At 36.8% G+C, this 19,944-nt stretch overlaps 2 protein-coding genes across 2 annotated transcripts in view; one reads left to right on the top strand and one right to left on the bottom strand.

Moving 5' to 3' along the window:
• Positions 1–1,124, bottom strand: part of LOC144637779 (uncharacterized) — a 35,370-nt gene extending 34,246 nt beyond the window's left edge. Inside the window, exon 1 of the mRNA XM_078496860.1 lies at positions 935–1,124. The gene's annotated coding sequence lies outside the window, so the exon portion shown is untranslated. The remainder of the gene's footprint in view (positions 1–934) is intronic.
• Positions 1,125–19,806, top strand: LOC144637783 (NFX1-type zinc finger-containing protein 1-like). The gene is made up of 24 exons (XM_078496864.1): positions 1,125–2,090; positions 3,335–3,436; positions 3,600–3,824; positions 4,601–4,866; positions 5,547–5,724; positions 6,336–6,437; positions 6,706–6,810; positions 7,474–7,562; positions 8,059–8,136; positions 8,508–8,776; positions 9,898–9,990; positions 10,392–10,523; positions 10,992–11,126; positions 11,310–11,436; positions 12,216–12,330; positions 12,501–12,730; positions 14,176–14,324; positions 14,858–14,969; positions 15,829–16,133; positions 16,910–17,113; positions 17,403–17,486; positions 18,108–18,287; positions 18,919–18,990; positions 19,443–19,806. The coding sequence occupies exons 1-24, from the start codon at positions 1,468–1,470 to the stop codon at positions 19,497–19,499; spliced, it is 4,032 nt and encodes a 1,343-aa protein (XP_078352990.1). The 5' UTR covers positions 1,125–1,467; the 3' UTR covers positions 19,500–19,806.
• The last annotated feature ends 138 nt before the right edge of the window (positions 19,807–19,944 follow it).

Here is a 19,944-nt window from a genome sequence, read left to right as displayed (position 1 = left end):
AACCTGGTCAGAAGGAAGAAATAGCTCTATAAGAGCTACAAAGTAAAAGAGAATAATATTCATGGTAGAATGAACTTTATTTCGTGTTCAATTTCATTGTTGCTGTAATGGTGCATCAAAGAAATATACAAATATGGCGGCTGCAAACTAAATACGGTAATTTTCCCAAAACTTCGCAGTAACTCATTTATGTGCGAATAAAGTACAAACAAACCTGTTTTGCTGTTGATTTTTTGGGGGGTTCATTTTTGGTCTAGGGATTTTTTGGGTTATGTTGAAAGCCCTGGGGATTTTTTGCGTCTTGATTTTTGCCTCCATTCGATCATCCCCGTCACTTAAAATCCCGAGTACCTCCCTGGCCTGGTTTGTTTTGGACGACTACTGCTGCACTTGTCGACCTCATTAATCATTCATCAAATTCATGTTTATGGGTATCGGACGGATTGCATTCGTTCGAAATTACTTCAATCTGCTTCAAATTTTTTGTTCGAAAGTGTGACCCGACTGACCGATAGCGGGATGTACTTATATTCGTGTAGCGTGACAGCAAAAACGAGCGACCAAAGGATTAAAGGCCATGAATTATGTATTACTCTAGTCTTGGGCTTGAATCTGTAAAACTGATACAACATGGCCACTCAATCTGTTTATAATTCATACTATTAACTGCCATTTACATTTTTATCTTCTTTTGCACGCGTGATGAGTCTATTAACTTTGTTTGTCACGCAATTTAATTGAGGAAACAAGATTGCACAACGCGTCGTGTCGTATTTCTCTTTTTCGGAAACTTTAAATGAACCCTTTGTATATGCTGTAGATTTTTACAGCTATACAGATTACTTCCATAATTATAACACGACTAACATTATAAATACAGTGCTCTGTGCAACTACAGTCTTAGGGAAAGGATATCCGATTCCAAATACTGTACCTCAGTTTTAGAACGAGGCAAAGTCTGCCCACGGCCCTCTCTGTGTTGTGGCCTTTACAAAATGGCGACTTGCACTGGATGCTCTCTTCGTCGTGGGAACCCGTGTCCAATCGTTGACGCTCTGGTTCAGTTAATTTCGGCGAATTTTGTGGAGAAAAGGACGCGCTTTCCGATACAAAGCCATCGAATGAGTAACTTCAGGATGCTTGTTCGTCGAATTTGACCTTTGACGTTTCGGTTTCTCGGAAAAATGTGGAACAAAGCTTACCTAACTGGGGGAGAGACGGTTGTCCGATGTAAACGGCCTTTTTCTCTTTTCTGTGAATGTGGATTCTATTTTTCTCAGTAAGATAAAAAAAAAGGCTATAAAACGCATGACAATGGGAGCGATTCACGTGCATGTACAAGGAAAACCTGACTTTCAACAAAGTCTTGGGATCGAGCTTCAACCTACCCCTCTCTCATGATCAAATAATTTGCTATTTACACAGTGGCTTGACTACAATCCCGGAAGCGTACAGAAGCTGGGAGCGATGACGGCCACTGCAAAAGAAGAGAACACTAGTACTGCTAAATTACTGTCAAGATTTTGCAAAGATGGTTTGCTGCTAAAAGAGTTTAAAAGACGCTGTCAGACATTCCAAACTGAGGTAAAAGCACCAGCAAAATGGAAAGACAGAACTGCCAACAAACTTGAACAGCACCATGAAACATACAAATACCGTGAAGAAATACTCAGGATATTTGTTGTCAAGAAGGAATCAGAAGGCTTTAAACCAACACATAAAACCAAACAACAATTTTTTGAGGAACTTAAAGAGTTTTCAAATTCTGCAGAAACTAACAACACTTTTTCTGATACATGTAAACATGACAAGAGTGAAAGCAGTCCAACTGTTAATGATCTGTTTGACCAAGATGATGTCAAGCTACATGGTGTTGTTGTTCGAAAAACAGACAAGAAAGCATGGGTTTTGGTGAAAAAGGAACGCATACTTGTACCCAGTGGGAAAACAGTTTTTGAACTTATTTTTGACCTTAAGCTTCAAGCTTGCAATGATTTCATCACAGGATTTCCTCTTAAAGTTGGTGACATTGTTGAGATTTACAAGAGAGAAACAGAAACAGCACTACTGGAGCCAGCAGATGTGATCTGGTATGTTAAATAAAACTATATCTACGTATACGTACGCCACATGGAAATGTATGTATATATTCTGGACATATGCTTTAAATTATAAGCACAGTTTAATTATTAAGGCCTCAAATCGGTAGCCTTTGATACGTAATGCCTCTCAAACTCATTAAAAGATCCTAAAAGATAAGGATCTTTCCGGGATCCTTCAAGGTCCTTGATATGTTGAAGGTCAAACAAAGATCTTAGCAGAGATCCTTACAAAGATCTTTGGAAGGATCTTTCAAGATTCTCAAGGATTTGATGAGGGTTTAACAAGAGTCTGTAAGAACCTTGAAAATCTAAAGTAAAATATATTTGTGGATTATTGATGAAGATCCTTAGGGCTGTTTCAGACAGTGCAACTTTGCCACATGTGACAAGCTTACAATCAGTCTGACATGAATTAATTCAATTACAGTATACATGTATCAACCAAACCTACAAGTTTTTTTAATGCTCTCGTAAAATGAAAAAGGTTTAAAAATTACAAATACATGTAAAAGCCCCCCCCCACGGTTAAAAAGGTAAAAAGAGCATATATGTACAAAATTGTGATTATGGCATGAACAAATAGAAATACTGTAGTCTGCACTTCGTGCTACTGAAACAAGGGTAAGCTCCGGCCTGATGGGCCACTAGGCTTGAACGCAGACGTAGCCATAGACAGTGTTTGATGATGAAAGACGTGACTTTTGCATACAGCATATTTTTGCATGCAACAACAATCCACCCTCTACTGACTACATTTGCTCTTTATAAAGACCTTTGCAGAAAATCTCTAAATTTTCTAAAATATTATAAAAAATTGTGTTATCACCTGCGATGGGCAATGTGCAGTTCCAGAAAATATCCATACCCACCCCATGAAGGGTCATTGGAAATTCTTCGCAAAAGTAAAAAAAAATTTAAAGGAGAGTATGGGGCTAAACTGGAATTTCCAGATGGGTGGATGGATTCAAACCAAAAAGCCTTCCATGGGAGGGGTATGGATATTTTCTGGAACAACACAGTAATTATTGTTTGAATAAATTAAATGAATCAAATAAATCAAATATTTACACACTATTAAAATTTGATTTTCCAACCCATGGCCACTAAAGACACCTGCATGTGACAATAGTTTTAAGTTGTCTCAACTTTGTTGGTCCATGTTCCATCCTTAAATAAAAATTTATGTTCATGTTACATGTACATGTAAATACATTTTCTTTTATCCTTTTCAGCTGTTACCATTTATCTGAAAGTGAGATTAAGGTATTTTTGGAACATGTGCTTAAGATATTACAAAGTGATGGCTCAACTGCTGCAGTAACTGAACTTATAAGGTAAAGAATGTCACTTTTAAGAAATCTGACTCAGCCTGAATTTCATTGTCTGAAATTGCAAAATTAAGTAAGACATACAATATAATAATTGTCTTCAAAAGAGGAAAAAGTTGGAACTTGATGTAATTTCTATGTTTTCTTTATTTCTGTCTATTTTTTTTAGGTATCATGCTGCTTGGGATTACACCCTTCAGTTTTCAATGGAAACATGTGACAACCAGATCATAGCCCATAATGTCTTGTACATTATTGACGAGATATGCTCCAGTGCTCAAGGGCAAATGCCACTGGGTGTTGAAGAAATTGTGCAACAATTTTCAAAGAGTGCATTCTTCAAATCATTTCTTCTTCTCTTTGTTGAGAATACAGCAAAAGAAAGTTGCAACAGGTAAATGGCTACGTAACAAATTTTATAATAAAAAGTGATTCAAGATCTCCACTGCCCAACTGTATAATTGTCTAACTAGTAAGTAAAACTATACATGTCAATTAATATTCAATTTGCCGAAAGAATACTGATCTGGAATTGAAAGATTTAATAAAAGACGGAAGTTTAGTGAATTTTGTTTGGTTTAAACATTCAGGCTAAGAACTTTTTTGCTATTTTTTCCAAGAGGCTAGCTTTCCGTGAAGATTTTGGAATATTTAAAACTTCATGTTGGGACCTCTGATCTGAAGATTTAAAGTTTTTTCAAAAATTTCCTAAAAACTTGAAACGATTTCAGAAGGTGAACCAAATGCTGATCCTCTACATATCAATTGCTCCCTGAAGAGTTTAAAATTCTGTTGGTAAAAGAAATAATATGGAAAGTCACTAAATGTTCAATAATAATAATAACAATAATAATAATAATAATAATTAATATTATTGCAATTAATTATTAATATTATTGCAAAAAAATTTTAAAAGCTAATTTTCAATTTTGTATCTTGTTTATCGATGTGTGCACATTATTTAATGATTATGTGAAATAAAGTTATTGTTGATGATGATCATAATAATAATAATAATAATAATAATAATAAAAAAAAAAAAAAATAATAATAATAAATAGCAGTAATAATTAAAGCATTAATTATTTATACACATTGGAGTTGCAGCATGGCTGATTATGATGTGGTAGTATATCTTAAATAAAAACTACAACTATTTGTTATTTCCAGTCAATCATTTAAAATGGTGCAGAGCATTCTAGACCATGTCCTTAGAGTTTCTCCTGCTTCTGGTCCAAGAGTATTGCCAATGGCTAAAGTTCTTGCTGGTAGCTTGGTGAACAACTCCAATGGGCAATCTGCTATAGATTTCCTGGAAAAGTTGGCAATGACTATTGCCATTAAGGTTCCAGGAGTCCATGCAGATCTTGAAGCTTTGTCATGGAGAGAACTTCCATTGCTGCCAGTTTCTGAAGAAATTCAAAGAGATACAAGGAGTAAGTACATATTTTGGTATTCTACTTCTACTACTACTACAACCACTACCACTACCACTACCACTACCACTACCACCACCACTTCCACTACCACTACCACTGCCACTGCTGCTGCTGCCGCCACCGCCACCGCCACCGCCACTGCCACCGCTGCTGCTACTTGGCCTCTGATGTAAATTTGATAAAGGGCACCTGAGTGGCCAATCCAGGGATATCCCTTAAAGGGGCTTGTCACAGGTTTTAACAGATTTTTGAACAGCCAAAATATACTTTTGTTAACAATTGCTGTATTAGAACACTGAAACTGTTAGCACGCCTCTTTGGCTGCAGATGGCTAGAATGGAAATGGATTTACAACTTGAAAAATTAAGTCTAAACTTTTCAAGTTGTTTCAGCATGTCTTTAAAAAATCAGTATTTACAGCCCTATTTAAATTTAATGTCCTATTTCCCCCAATATCCGCTGCACTAATATCAAAACAGTTTAGGCAAAAAATCTTCAAAATCCCAGTGACCAAGCTCTTTTAATTTAAGTTACATATTTTGGTATTTTGTCACTGTACATGTGGTTCAAGTAGTAGCAAACACTTGTGACCAAATTATCAGTAAACAGAAACTGTTGTCAACTTAAATGAGTTAAAAATCAATGTAAAATGATTACATAATGCCTTTGTATTTAAGGGATTGAAAAAAGAGACTTACCAGTGATTAAGGAAAAAGGGCAGTACCAATCAGAACAGGAATACTTGAACACTTACTTCAGACTTCTCAGAGAGGAGTGCTTTCACAAGATGAGGAAAGGAATCTCAGAGTTTGTGAATAATGAAAAATGTGATTCAAAAGACGTGATGATCTACAGGTGTGAATCAATTTTCTATCAGTATTTTTGTTTGCTCTACATCTACATCTACATGTATTAAGTTGATAAAATCTTGTAAGACATCACATCAACTATAAATAAAAGCCAAAATAAATACAAAAATATTAATATGTACATATGCATAAATTAGACAAAAGCGATATGTCAGAATAGCAGGAAAGTAATAATTCTTAATTACAATTTACTTTTAATACTTATTTCACATGCTTCCCTAAATTTAATTTAAAATCAGATAATGACTTGCAATTCACTAAGTCAGCCGGCAGTAAGTTCCACTCTGTTATTGATCTAGGAAAAAAAGAAACCTTAAAAAACGTCCTTAGATACTTTTGGTATCCTATACTTAAAAGCATGGCTATTGCGTGTTCTTTTTTAAACATATGGCAGAAGTATAGTTTTAGTCTACATGTAAAATTGCTGAACGACATGTAGGGGAAGACAGAGTAGAAGCTTTCTGTTAATTTGCACATTCTCCGCGACTGAAGGAAAAATACTTATATTTAGTACTCTGACTGGTGGAACATGCCAGGCATTTTCTGCACTGAGTAAGTTATTATAACTATTAATCATGCATTGTCATTGCTTTTTAGGATTGCTTTGAAAGGACTTTTTACTTATCGTGAAAACTCTCCAACTACCTTCTCAGTTGCATTGAAATTTAAGGTGGATTCTCAGGAAATGATTGATTGGGGGTGAGCATTTAGTTTTGACACTTCTTTTTTAATAATAATTATAATTATATGAATCAATTGTTATCAAATTATTACTACATTTATTAAATTTGCAATGTTGACTTTAAAAAGTAGTGTAAATGTACATGCTGTCCTTTAAATGTTATGTTAAAAATGTACCATAAGATTGTATTTTATTTACCATTGTTTCAAATTTTCTATAAGATAAAATTTTCTAAAAGATAAAAAGCAAGATTATTTATAAAGATTCCTTTCTCCTATCTAACAGGTCCACAAGTTGGCTAAGGTTTGGAAATCTACTTTGTATCTCATTTGATGACTCCTTTGAACAGCCTGTTTGGGCTATGCTGGAAAAAGTGGATCATGAACAAAGGTTCAATTCATCAACAAATCTAATTGTTTTCGCTCTCACTAACAGAAGTTGCTCTCATAAACATATGATTGTTTAAATGTTATTTTTGATAGTTGCATCCCAGACATAATCTTTGAAAAATTAGCATTATGTTGTTGTCATTTTACTAGGAATGATTCATCCGATCTTACTTTTAAAACACTAAATTTTTGGTGGTCTCTCATGTCCACCTTCATCAGAGTAAAATGAGTTTGTTGTTGATTCTTTTCTTTATTAGACATTGAATTTTCCTGAACAAGAAAATTGCCACTGACAATATCTGACAGTTTAACAAAATTGATAAAGATGATTACTCACAAGTCAAGTAAGGTTAAGTCTGCAAATGAGCCTAGTGGCCCATCATGCGGGGGTTAACCCGGTTTCAGTAGAGCATGAGTGACTATATAGGAGTACTTGTACATGTACTCCCCAGTGGATGGAATGCTAGTTCATCGCAGGGATTATCCCCCCCCCCTCCCCAGCATTATATTCACCAATACCCATTTATACCATTATCCAACCATGTGAGAGCTACTATGAGAGCAAAGTGTCTTTCTCAAGAACACAGTGCAGTGCCCCCAGCCAGGGCTCAAACCTGGACTGCTCCTACTCACTGATTAGACATGTTATAATCTTCAATTCTAGTGCTATGTGGGTTACCCTTTGTGAAGGAGAAACGAACATCATATCAGAAGCAGAGTTCATCACCAAGATGCAGAAAATCACGGATAGAGGTGAGTAAACATGCAGCCAAGCAATTTGCAATGTATGCTTTCATTTCATCTGGTTTTGATTAATTTTAATTTAAGCCTTATGCTCCACTAATAGGAGTAAAGAGGATGAGTGAGTGAGTGTGTGATTTAATTGGATTAAATTTAGAGGCAATACCTGCTTTCAAATCAAACAATCCTGAGCTACAAGACATATTATGCGATGCACATGCATGACTTCTTGAAACCACTAACATCTGTCGGGCCAAGTACAAATATTTAGTCCATTAAAAAGTTACCAAGCAGAATGGAAACTCTAAGATTTTTTATACCCAAAAAACATGGGGTCAGTTAAATGCACCCCCCCCCCCCCTTCACACCAACTTTCCGACTGTACCTTGTGTACATCCTGTAGCACTTTAATGTGGAAATGTGTCCATTAGTTTTGGCTGTACTGGGCAGTTAATATCTGCAGCTGTTCATGTCAACATTATAATTTTCTTTTCACTTTTTGCCACAGGTGAAGAGGCTTACATGGCTGAAAGCCAGACATTTTACCTCTCCTTTGCTCCAGCTTTGGATATTCTGCAACACAAAGGTTTAGTGATTAGACCTGCATGATCAGCCTATAATCATTACTATATAGCTATATATTGCTCATAAAAAATGAGAACCACAAGTAGTAAATTTTATTATTGTTTTACTAGACACTAGTAGTCAGAAACCCACTAAAGGTGGCTGAACACAGTTTTCACGCGATCTCTGGATTTAAGCCTTGCGCGCGAGCTTAAGGCTTTGAAAGGAATTTAATTTAATTGCTGCGCATGCGCAGTTGATCAAAACACTGTGACCGCGCATTTTATTGTCTTTCAGAAAGGCACGACTTCTAACGAACATGTCATTACAATAAAAATTGTATTAATTAATTAAGTATTGTACAATTTTCTTTGCTTATAACCTCTTTTTCAGATTTTGTTCCATTCAAAGAATTCTTGGTTTATCCAGTGGCCAATTTTAGGAAACAAGCAGACTACATTGATCAAATAAGGTCTCCTCCTGACTGGGAAATCATCGTTGAGTCTCCTCCTGAGTCATATCGTATGAAAGAGTCTTCAGTAACTTACTCATTCTTAAAGGAATTTAAAAGTTTGAAGTGTAGTGACATCAAAAAAAAGCTTGATGACACTCAACTTGAGGCAGTTGAGCTTGCATTTGAGAACAAGGTGGCCTTGATTCAGGTATATAAAAATATTATATTGTATCTATTGTGGTTCAATTTTACCCTTGATACAGATTAACCCTCGGACGTACAAGCAAATTCATACCCCCACCATCGTACAAGAGGGGGGAGGATGGAACCCCTCCCCGGAGTTTTCGTTCTATTAAGGCGCAGCGAAATTATTTTGCTCTGAGTAGAAAGCCCTTCGCTTACTCTACAAGATGACATAATTTTTGTTGGCTGTGACGTCATATGACGTCATTAGATCCGCCATCTTGGATTTCACCATTTTCTTAGAAAGTTGCAAAATAACGGAAATTGATGCAAAGTCAAGCCAGAAATATGCTTATGGAATGTAAAAATAAACTGTTTTAAAAAACTGGAAAAAAATGTTAAAAGTGACGATTTTTGGCCAGACCTGCTTGTAATAATTTTTATTATGACGTTGCCGTGGCAACATCAAATATCATGGGCACATGGTTGACATATCAAAATTTCCGCAAGGAATGAATGAACAGCTACTGACAGTTTCAGCATCGTGGAGTAAATCTTTTCAAAATTTTGAAAAAAACCTCATGGGGGCGATGGCATCCACCTCCCCCCCCCCCCCTTGGATGCCTGAGGGTTAAATATAAAGCAAAGGAAATTAAGGGTAAAAGGGTTACTAAGGATAGAATTGAACCACAACATATAATTATGTTATTATGTACATCTAACTACAGTTAATTAAAGCATTCTTCAAAATGTTATTATTAGCATTTTAAGTCATCCATAATTAACTAAGAAGTAAATATTTCAGGCCCAGACCAAACGTTGAACTTCACATGAGTCAAACTTAATGCAAATTAGTAAAAGCTATTGTTTATGGTCATTTGCATTAGGTTCGACAAAGCAGAAAAGTTTCTTTAGAAACTAATAGCTTTTCCTAGAACTATATATTTGGTTTGTTTGCTAATCAACATGCAACAACTGATTGACATGTATTTGTTAGTATTGTCACAGTTTTACTTTGTTACTACTGCAGCCTCCTAGGCAATAGTTGATCATTGTGACATGCATTTCATGTAGTATTTTATCATTAAATTATAACCATTGACAGACTTATCTCCTAAATTGATATTTTTCTTATCTTGTACGCAGGGACCACCAGGAACTGGAAAATCCTTTGTGGGTGTGGCTCTTGTCCGTCTGTTATTGTCAATGTGTGTTCCAAAAACATTCGGACCAATCTTGGTAAGCATAAATTTCAAAACAGAGAATATCAAACTTAAAATTCTTGTGCTTGAAAGAAATCTCTGTTTTTGCATTGAAGGTAACAAATTGATGGCCAAACATTAGTCCTTGTTTTACCATTATTATCTAAACTTATAGATTATCTTTTTGTTTGTAAGGTGTGAATGGCTTGGCTAAGGAGTTGTTAGTAATTGGTTGAAAAATCGTTTTGACATGTTTTCTGCCGAAATAAATACTCAGTATCTATCTGTCTTATAAAATTAATTTGCCTTGAAAATATTTATGTACCAAACATTTAGTACACAACAACAGTCGTCTCCTAATTTTTACACAAATTGAGTTAAAATATGCATTTATTGATGGATGGTGTGTTTGTTTTCTACCATGACAACTGTTTAAAGGTGGTCACTTTTAAAAATAACGCATTAGACCACTTCCTGGAGGAGTGTGTAGAATCATCACCTAAAGCCAGTATTGTGCGAGTTGGAGGAGCATCAAGTTCAGATAGACTGAAAGATCACTTACTGACAAAGGTAAAATACTGCAGAGTCCTGGTTACAATTCTAGGCTTATACAGGGGGACAGGCGGGACTTATATCTGATAACTAAAAAATATAACTAAAGTTTGTGTTAGAGCCTAGTCGCCCATCAAAAATAGAAAAAAATAGTGGCCCATTAGGCCAGATCTTGCCTGGGTCTCATAGCATAAAGCGACTATAGGTATTACTTCTCCCCCCCCCCCCTGGATGGGATGCCAGTCTTGCAGGGTTACCCCCCAGCATTTAATTTGCTGGTTCCCTGGGTGGAAAGAGGCACTATGAGAGTAAAGTTTCTTGCTTAAAAGCACAATGCAGTGCCTCACCAGTGCTCAAACCAGGACTGCTTGATCCAGAGTCTAGCACACCAACCATTAGGCATTACCACCAAAAATGACATATGACTAATTGTAAAAAAAATGTCCTTAAAACTTTTTATAAATAAATGTGGTCGTTATTGTCTAGGTGGGCTCTGTGTGGCCAGAACCTCTAAACACACAAAAGAGAAAGCTGCAACTACGGAAATTACAAGATCAAGTTAAACAGACTTATTCAAAACTTCAACGTTCCAGTATTTTCAATGCAGAGATGTTCTTGAAGGTATATGCCGTTAATGTACAATAAATTTATACCAGTATTATTCTAGTATGCCAAGTATCCATAATATTTTCGGTTCTTCTGCTTTATTCTTACTGTCCATAATCAACACTCATTTACGTGTAGTCTTTTTCTGTTGATGTTTTCACGTTCACCTTACTTAGTTACATTTTTTTTCCTATCAAGGAAGCATCTAGAATTCAAATTAAGGAACTCCTGATAAACAGCAAGAGAGTGTCAGTTGACCCAGAAGAGGTGGAGAGGTTACTTAACGAGAGAAATGTAGATGGCTCATATAAGTCCAGCCTCAAAGGTGCAAGAATATTTTTAATACTTGTTAAAGTATTATATGTTGTAGTTCAGGATGAATTTCAGGTTCAAATGATTTCAAAGTAGTTGGATTTGTATTTATTATTTGTTTAAGGATTAAGGTAACAAATCTGAAACAAAGAAATAAACAAATCAAACTAGTTTGAAGTCATTTTGACGTGAAATTTATTATTAACTACAACATATACAAAATTTCCTTCAAGTCAGAGAAAAACAATAAAATAACAGTTTACTAAGGTACTAAAAACTCGAAAGAGATATTAGTAAACAACAGAAAAGGCACATGGATGGTCAAAATTGAAGACGATTAAGACACATTTTGCACGACGAACTTCAAAATAAAGGGTTAATCTTCTACTTTTTGTTTTGTTGATTTAAGCACGTGGCATGAGAAACGTACACATTCAAGAAGAACAACAAAACCTGTTAAACTTGTTATAATTGCACAGCACTATAACGAAAAATAGATTATGACATCATTGATCCTAAAATAACGAAAACCTGTCAAACCGGTTATACCTACAATTTCATTAAATCCACCGCATTTTATTCATCGGCGTTAATTTATTGCTCCGCAAATTAATGAGATTTCTCCGCAAAAAAACAGGCCTAACTGGTCTCTACTATACTACTTACATTTATAAGGCTATATTATTTTTCACCGCCTGTGATGGAGATAGAGTAAGTACAGGGAGTGTTTTCCTTACTTGGTTTGAAGGAATTTTATTTTTATTTACAACTTTTTATTTTGTATTAATGCAGGGTATGTGAAAACTGCACTTGGGGAGTGGCTTCCTTCACAAGACGAATTTAATCAATTTGCCAGTAAAATGTCAGGGAAAAGTTTGAAGCAGACCCTCCATGGTTCTGACAACAATGGTGTGAATTCAAAAGATACCAGGTAGTGCGTTGCAAAGTTACTACTTGAAGGAGATCCACGTACACGAGTAAAGCTAAAAAAATTTGTTGCATTTTTAAGCAAATTTTTTAATACAGCTGTATTTTGACTAGACATTCTAAAAAAATATTCCTTGAATGGCCTTTTTTGATTGATACTGTTATTGAAGATGTTGGCCTTACTTCTACTAGAAAGAGTAAGAAGAAGAGCAAAGTAGATCAAGAGCAGGAAAATCCTGATGTCTTCAGAGAGCCTTCCACGGAGGAAAATGAACGATTGTCTTCAGCCTTGGAGGATGAACTTCCTGTTGAAGATGTGAAAGATTACCTTGCACATGACCCAGTTACTGAGCGTAAGCTGATTTGCATCGACAAGGGAAGTGAGTTTGAAGTTAGTACTAATTGGAAGGTCATAGGTTTGACTTTGGCTGTTGGTAGCACTCTAAATTTCTTTTTCTGAGTATGCATGTATCATTTACTGGTAAAACGTCATCTTTCGCCCCTATTCTAATAAACGCCCCTTAATTATTCCGCTTAGTACACTTTACAATATGCCTCCATCCTGATCCTCCAATAATAGTGCCCAGTGTACCGAGTTTAGTTTAGTTACGAGTTTGAATGATTTCTTAGGTTAGTTTGGAGTTCAGATTGAAATCCATTGGAGCAGGTTTGACCAAGTTCACTATTTCAAGTTTTGGGTACTTCAAAAAAAAAGTAAACATAAGCGTCCCATCCGTAAAAGTTCCCTGTCTTCAATGAGTGCCCTTCCTTGAGCTACCCAAACTTACCGCGTGCAGCATTTATGGGTTAGAGACTGTTGTGAGTGTTTTGTTAACAAATACACGCACGCGCTGGCCGCACAATGAACGAGAAATTTTCAATACTGCACGAGGCGTAGCCGAGTGCAGTATTGAAAATTTCGAGTTCATTGTGAGGCCAGCAAGTGCGTGTATTTGTCAACAAAACACGAACGAACAGACTCTAACCCTTTTAATATACAATCTGAGTACACTGCATCGAACTGCAACCGATCATCGACTTAACGAGCTTCAAACAACAAACTTAATGTTTAAAAATAAGAAGTGTAGTAGTACATAATTACACGGGATTACATTAATAATATAAAAATCACAAATTAGCCGTACAGAAATAAAGCTTAAAATGGTTCATAAAATCGTTCATCAGCTGTGGTCGTTCATAAATACAGTCAGCGAGAAGCTTGTTCAATGCAAGTCGATGGCTTTCACAATCAAGCAACTACAAGCAAGTCAATCGCACACAAAAATGTATTTATTGAGCTGCAGTTTACCTTTGAACAAGAAAGCGCTTCAAGTTGTTATCCTCTTCGATTTTGTTTGGCATTGGATTGTTGATAATTTGAGGAATATACTTTTCTTCCACTTCTACAAGCCTTGAAGCTGAAGACACCTTCAATAATGCACGATTTTTGTGCATTATTGTCAATACTGCACTGTCTGAGTTTGCTGACGACAGGTAAAGCAAAATCACGTGATCTATTTTAACCAATTGCGCGCGTGGATTTTGGACAGTGAACGGAGATTGTATATATATTAAAACTCGATAGTGCACGCTTATCGAATTTTTACGGCACAGTTTTAAGATCAAATCGTAGTTCTACTAACTATGATCGAATTAAGGAATTCGAAAAGGAAGACATTATGTTCCATTGACCTCCATCGCACCTCCCCATCTATTTACCAATGATATAACCAGACCGTCCCTCTCTCTGAGAAATCGTTGTACAAAAACGTGCACAAATGTAGTCCTTGTCGGATTGACACATTTACACATAATCTGTTTTTAGGAATGGAACCTTTCAACATTTTCTTGGATGAAAAGAACGTTTGGAAACTCGATGAACATAAGAAAATTCAGCTTGTGTATGCTCTTCAAAGCCTGTATGTGGAAAGTGCCACTTCTGAGTTCCTTGAAGCAAGCAAAGAAAACACACAGGTAAAACAACAACTAACTGCAATCAAAGTTACTAGCCCATATCAGTGGTTCGCATACATATACCCTCTTTCCCAGCCAAAAAAGTCGGGTAGTGTCTCGTTTCAGGCTTTCATAGGCAACCAGACATATTATGATGTCTCTTAGACTCCCAATGAATTATTGCACAGACAATGAATTCATGCCTTTTTTTTTCTGTTGCGCCAAAAATACTTTACTTTGGAAGCACTCGCTTTTAGTTTGTGAGTTCGGCTGGGTATTTAAATAAGCCATTTTTCCTTTTAAACATCTCCATTCTTCTCTATGATCCCCTCTTTGGACATTCCTGAGTGGAGATGTTTTCATTAGTTTAAAAGTGCAGGGAACCAATTTTCTTTGCATTGTTTTCCTTGGAGCGTCTGTAAACTGTTTTTGAGCTTGGAATCTCCCCGTAGACTTGACTGCAAATTTACGTACAGTTAGTACAGTGTGTACAGATGCTAGGTCACAAAGTAATATTTTACAGTAATAAATGATTTTGTTTGTGTTGCAAACAGAAACATCAACAGTACAAACTGCTGAGGAACAAACATGATATTGACGTGCTGAGGAAGTGTGATATCATTGGAATGACAGTGACTGGTGCAGCAATGAGGGCAAATCTACTCGGTAATCCGACACAACTCATGTTGCTAAGCAACATGACGTATTTGTTGGCGCGATTCAGCTCGGAATACTCGTGAGCGCTCGCGCTAGTTTTTGATTGGCTGAAATAATTCGGACACTCTTCAAGTGCGTCAACGAAGATTGCCAAAGCTGGCACTTTTTTCCCCGACTGAACTGCCGTTTGTTTGTGTGATTAATGCAAATATGTACAGTCTTACTATATTTTCTCGACTAAGCACCCACCCTTGATTCACACCTCTCCTCAAATAATTGCCGCGTAGAATCATGAAATTTATAACATAAACACACTTCTATCCAAAAAGCAGTCGGAATGAATGTATCAAGTAACAAAAGGCAGATTTACTCCAAATTTAAGTGGTGTAAAGATAAAGCTGGTTCAATCATTGACATTGACAAGGGAAACCGTGGAAAAAATGAAATAAGCGCATGGGGCACTTATTTCATTGTGCTATAACTGTACTTCCGTCGGATATTCGTATACTTTTCTTTGATGCTTTTTTTTCTCTAGATCTTTATTCCCTTCCCCCAATTAAATTTTTGTCGGTTTTTAATGACCATCAATAGGGTGATTGTCTGTCTGTACATGCAGTGCGCTTGAATCAGCTTGACGTTTTGCGCACTTATGCGAATACCGCTTGCATTAGACTTTCTCAAAGTCCTTTTAATCTTTTTTTGGCCTCGTAGGTGGTTGGCGCCTTCCCTTCCCCTCCCCCCTCAAAAAATGGTCGTATCAACTTACGCAGAAAAAGACTTTTGATGAAGCTATAAATTATAATAGAAGGGCAAACTTTTTTGCATTGTTCTCCAACATTGCTGTAATTTCACTTTGATATGTTTGCAGCGGAAGTAAAGCCATCTGTTATGATAGTGGAGGAAGCTGCAGAAATCCTGGAGGGACAGCTTGTTGCTGTTATACCACCGTCTGTTCAACATCTCATTATGATCGGTGACCATGAGCAGTTGAGACCTGTGGTGCAAAGCACCCGACTTAGAAAGGAAAACAACCTTGAACTCTCTATGTTTGAAAGACTTGCGAACTGTCAAGTGCCTTTAAAGCAACTTGGATTACAGGGAAGAATGAGAGATGAGATTGTTGAATTGCTCCGAAAGCTGAATATTTACAAGGAACTAAAAACAAATTACGAGGTTAGTGCTTCACGTGAAGTTCAATTAGCCATTTTTGTTTTAGGGTTAAATTAGGACTCGTGTTATGAAAAAATGTGATTTAATTCACCCGAGGAAACATATCAAAGGACACAAAAAATGATTTTGTCGTCAAAACAGAGAATTCACGAGTTTTTAGTGCTCACGGTTTAGAGGTAGTCAGGTTCATCATTAATTTAGAGACTACTTTTGACCAAAGCTATGGTTATAGGCTAAAAGTACACATACAGTCAGACATAAAACCATCTCCTTAGGAAATCATTCCTAAGTCTGTAGGGTCAAACATGGGGACAGGGTCTTAGTTTTGTTTTGTTACTTTTAGATGATAACAAACAAGCCTGAACAGTTCCTCCTTCTGAAGAAATTTCGATTTTCTCTGAGGGGCATCTGAGTAAAATGTGTTCCACAAGCTATAACAAACCTAATCATAACTATAACACAATTCTCGAAACTGATTGGTTCTTAGCATGCCCTATTTGTCACCTTATTGGAGCGCATGTTACTAAGTGTCCAATAACAAGGTGTCCAGTTAACAAAGTTTGTGTGGTGCGCATGCATAAGCTCTTTATTTGGTTCCTTATTGTGACTGAATTATCCTTGAATAATATTCTTTATAGTTGTAAACCGCTTAATTAGGTATACCATATAGACGCTGTTTGTATGTCCCTTTGTCCTGTTCACTATTTCAGAAGTTACTTGGGGTGAAACTTATCGAATTTTTTTTTATTTTTTGTTTGTTTTATTTTTTTTTTTTTCAGCTGGTTCGCAAAAATGATTTGCCAGATTGTGTTGAGAAGTGCATGTTCTTCTGTTATCACACAAGTTTCGAGAGTGCATCGAAAGATCACAGCAAGCGAAATTCTCATGAAGCCAGGGAGATCACAAAAGTTGCAGAAAGGTTCTGTCAAGAGGGTAGAGTTCTTCCATCTAGAATTACGGTGCTGTGCGCATATCGTGGACAGGCAAGTGTATAGTCTGATGCATGTAGTGTAAAGAGAAGGAATATGCATTTGATAATGCGTTTCTTTCAAAAGGAACCATAAACGGGTAAACGGTTGCAGTGTTTGTATAAAACGGTACAAAGGCAATGCTTACACTTACAACTCTCTTTGATGGGCTCAAAGGTCATTGTTTAACTTAGTATAACGTTAGTATTTTGAACTGACCAGTGAAAAATAAGCCAATTTTCACTACAAAACACTCTGTAGACGCTCCTTCCCCCTAACTGGAATGGTAATTTCTCATTTTTAGGTCACAGAAATGAAGGAGTGTTTTAAATCATCAAATGTTGAGAAACTCAGCGAAATTAAAGTGACTACGATTGACAGTTTTCAGGTAGGTATAGCCTTTTCCGTTATTTCGTCTCTTGTATAAACAAGAATTTAAATTTGTCATACGTCGCCTTTAAGTCAAGGATTCTAATAACATAACTTAGATACCGTTTATCGTTATGGTTTTGTCTTAAGTAAGAACTGGATCTTGTATTCAGCCAGATGTTACTGGTAGGCTTTTATGCTACACGAAGTTGCTAGGTTCTAAGCCTCGTCCTCAGGTGCGTAAAGCGAGAGGGGCCTGGTGAAGTGCAGAAGCAAACAGAGGAAATTATCGAGAATAACGCTTTGATTTCGCAATAGCTTTTGTTTGGTGTTGGGCTTTTTTTTTGCGCTCGTGTCCCCGCTGCCTCCGAACTCTGAGATTCTGAGGTAATTGATGGATGGGCCGGGTACCAAGAGGTTTCTGGTTAATTAGTCATGCAGTATGCCTGTTTGAAGCGTGTTTTATCCCATCTTGCTCTTTGAACAGAAACCGGACTCCAAACTGAGAAACTGAACATGATCTGCTAGTCTTCTCTCTTTTCTTCCTCTTTAGATGCAGAAGGACGGGACATCTCCCGATACCGAAAATATGTTGAAATTAATTAGGTACATTAATATACTTTATCATATTGTTTTACAGGGGCAGGAAAATGACATTATTCTTATATCTCTGGTCCGAAGCAACAAGGAAAAAAAGATCGGTTATTTGTCGCAAAGGAATCGTTTGTGTGTGGCAATCTCTCGAGCACGCTGTGGATTGTATCTGTTTGGCAATCAAAGTCAGCTGGCATCAGCAAGGGTTACACCAAATAACTGGAAGGTTGGCATTTTAATTTTTTGCTTTTAAGTTGCTCAGAGACTAGAGTGCGAGCAGTCTCTTTTCCTGGTGTGCGACACGAAAACATTCCCTCCTTGTTACTCCCAACTTGCATAATTCTAACTTTTCAGGTCACGCGTGGGATTTCAGGAACAAAAACTTACTTTGGGGGAATTGTCGAGGCTACCTGAAATCATGTTGGAGGTTAACCAGCGGCAGTGTTGGCTATACTAGGCTCTTGTGCAGGCGTATACCTGACGTAGAAAAACACAATAAGTCAGGGCAGCAGGGAATTGGCTAACTTAAAAAGAGTAAAATATGCACTCGGGTCAGTGTGCCATCGTGCATTGCAAGGGCTTATCCCGGTTTCCGTAGCTTGAATGATCATGAATCGATTAAGAGTACATTTCTACTCCTCCCTTATGGGCTGCGAGTCCGTCACATGGTCACACCCAGCATTAAATCGCCTATACCCCTTGGGAGGTACTGTGATAGTAGTGTCTGACCCCAGGGTTCGAACCCGGACCATTTAATCCAGGTCACCCGGACCGTTTAATCCATGTTCTAACCATTAGGCTACCGCACCTTCCTCCCTCTAGAAAATAAAATAAATCAGCATCTTTTCTTTTGATAGGTTATTATTGATTATATGGAAGCGAACGGCTGTCTTGGCAGAAGTTTTCCATTTCGTTCAAGTGTTGTAACCGTAAGTATAGCACGTTAACTGTTCATTCCTTCCTAAATTTGCAATTCTTAGTGTTGTCTACCTCAAGAGATTTTGTCTCTCACTCTCTAGCGAGTGGCACAAGTCTGTTTAATTTTTTCGGTTCATATGTCAAGTGGAAGCCGGCTTTAAAGGACCGTTTTTTTCAATCTTCGCCGTTCGTTAGGAACAATAGCAAGACGACGATCGATCACAAGCAGTTTAGTTAAAACAAAGACGTCCGTCCACTTCATTAAACTTTTAATTACATGCTTATTGGAAGCTTTTTCTCAAATTATTCGGAGTTTTATTTATTGAAACACCAAAATATCTCCAATGACTTGTGATGGCATTTGACATGTCATACTTCAGGATATATTCTCGGTTCACTTAAATGATGGTTTTCCTTATTAGATACTCGAACTGAATACTACTACGTTATTTTTACTTTTTAGGATGGGAACAGTCCTTCAAAAGATAAGACCACTAGTGTTAGTGAGTACATATATTGATTTTCTGATACTTGCAAGACTGTAGTTGTTAAACCTCTGATCCTTTCCAAACGATATTTCTTGGTTTGCTTATATTGTACTCTTTTAGACCAGTCGGCGAAAAATGTACATTCAGTAAGACGTGTGGCAAGGGTATGGGTGGGGCGGTGGTGATTTTTTTAACCCCACGTAAAGAAAGGCTGCGATAAGAATTTTTCCACAACTGTACATTTACAATATTACATGCCGAAAAACAAAACGGAAACCGTATTCCTGCTTGCTTATATGACGCAGCAGTGCACTTGGGTTCGTTAACTATTCCCTCATTTATGCCTTACTTTCCATAAAAAAAAAATATGCGGACATAAACCAAGTGTGATTTATAACTCGACAGGGTAAGCATCTGCCGATTCTAAGTTATTTTCTCAGTGATTGGCGTTTGCTTTACGAGAAAGTAATCACACAG

This window comes from Oculina patagonica, chromosome 14, assembly GCF_052425735.1.
Source record: "Oculina patagonica isolate OP01 chromosome 14, crgOcupat, whole genome shotgun sequence".
NCBI lineage: Eukaryota > Metazoa > Cnidaria > Anthozoa > Scleractinia > Oculinidae > Oculina > Oculina patagonica.
Note: the sequence above shows the minus strand (reverse complement) of the source record. Positions and strands in the feature narration are given on the sequence as shown.

Bases quoted from the DNA above. Each gene is read 5' to 3' on its own strand.
- LOC144637783 (XM_078496864.1), top strand. From the start codon at position 1,468: ATGACGGCCACTGCAAAAGAAGAGAACACTAGTACTGCTAAATTACTG. The intron at 6,438-6,705 runs GTGAGCATTTAG...CCTATCTAACAG, and splicing joins CAGGAAATGATTGATTGGGG to GTCCACAAGTTGGCTAAGGT. The intron at 6,811-7,473 runs GTTCAATTCATC...CTTCAATTCTAG, and splicing joins AAAGTGGATCATGAACAAAG to TGCTATGTGGGTTACCCTTT.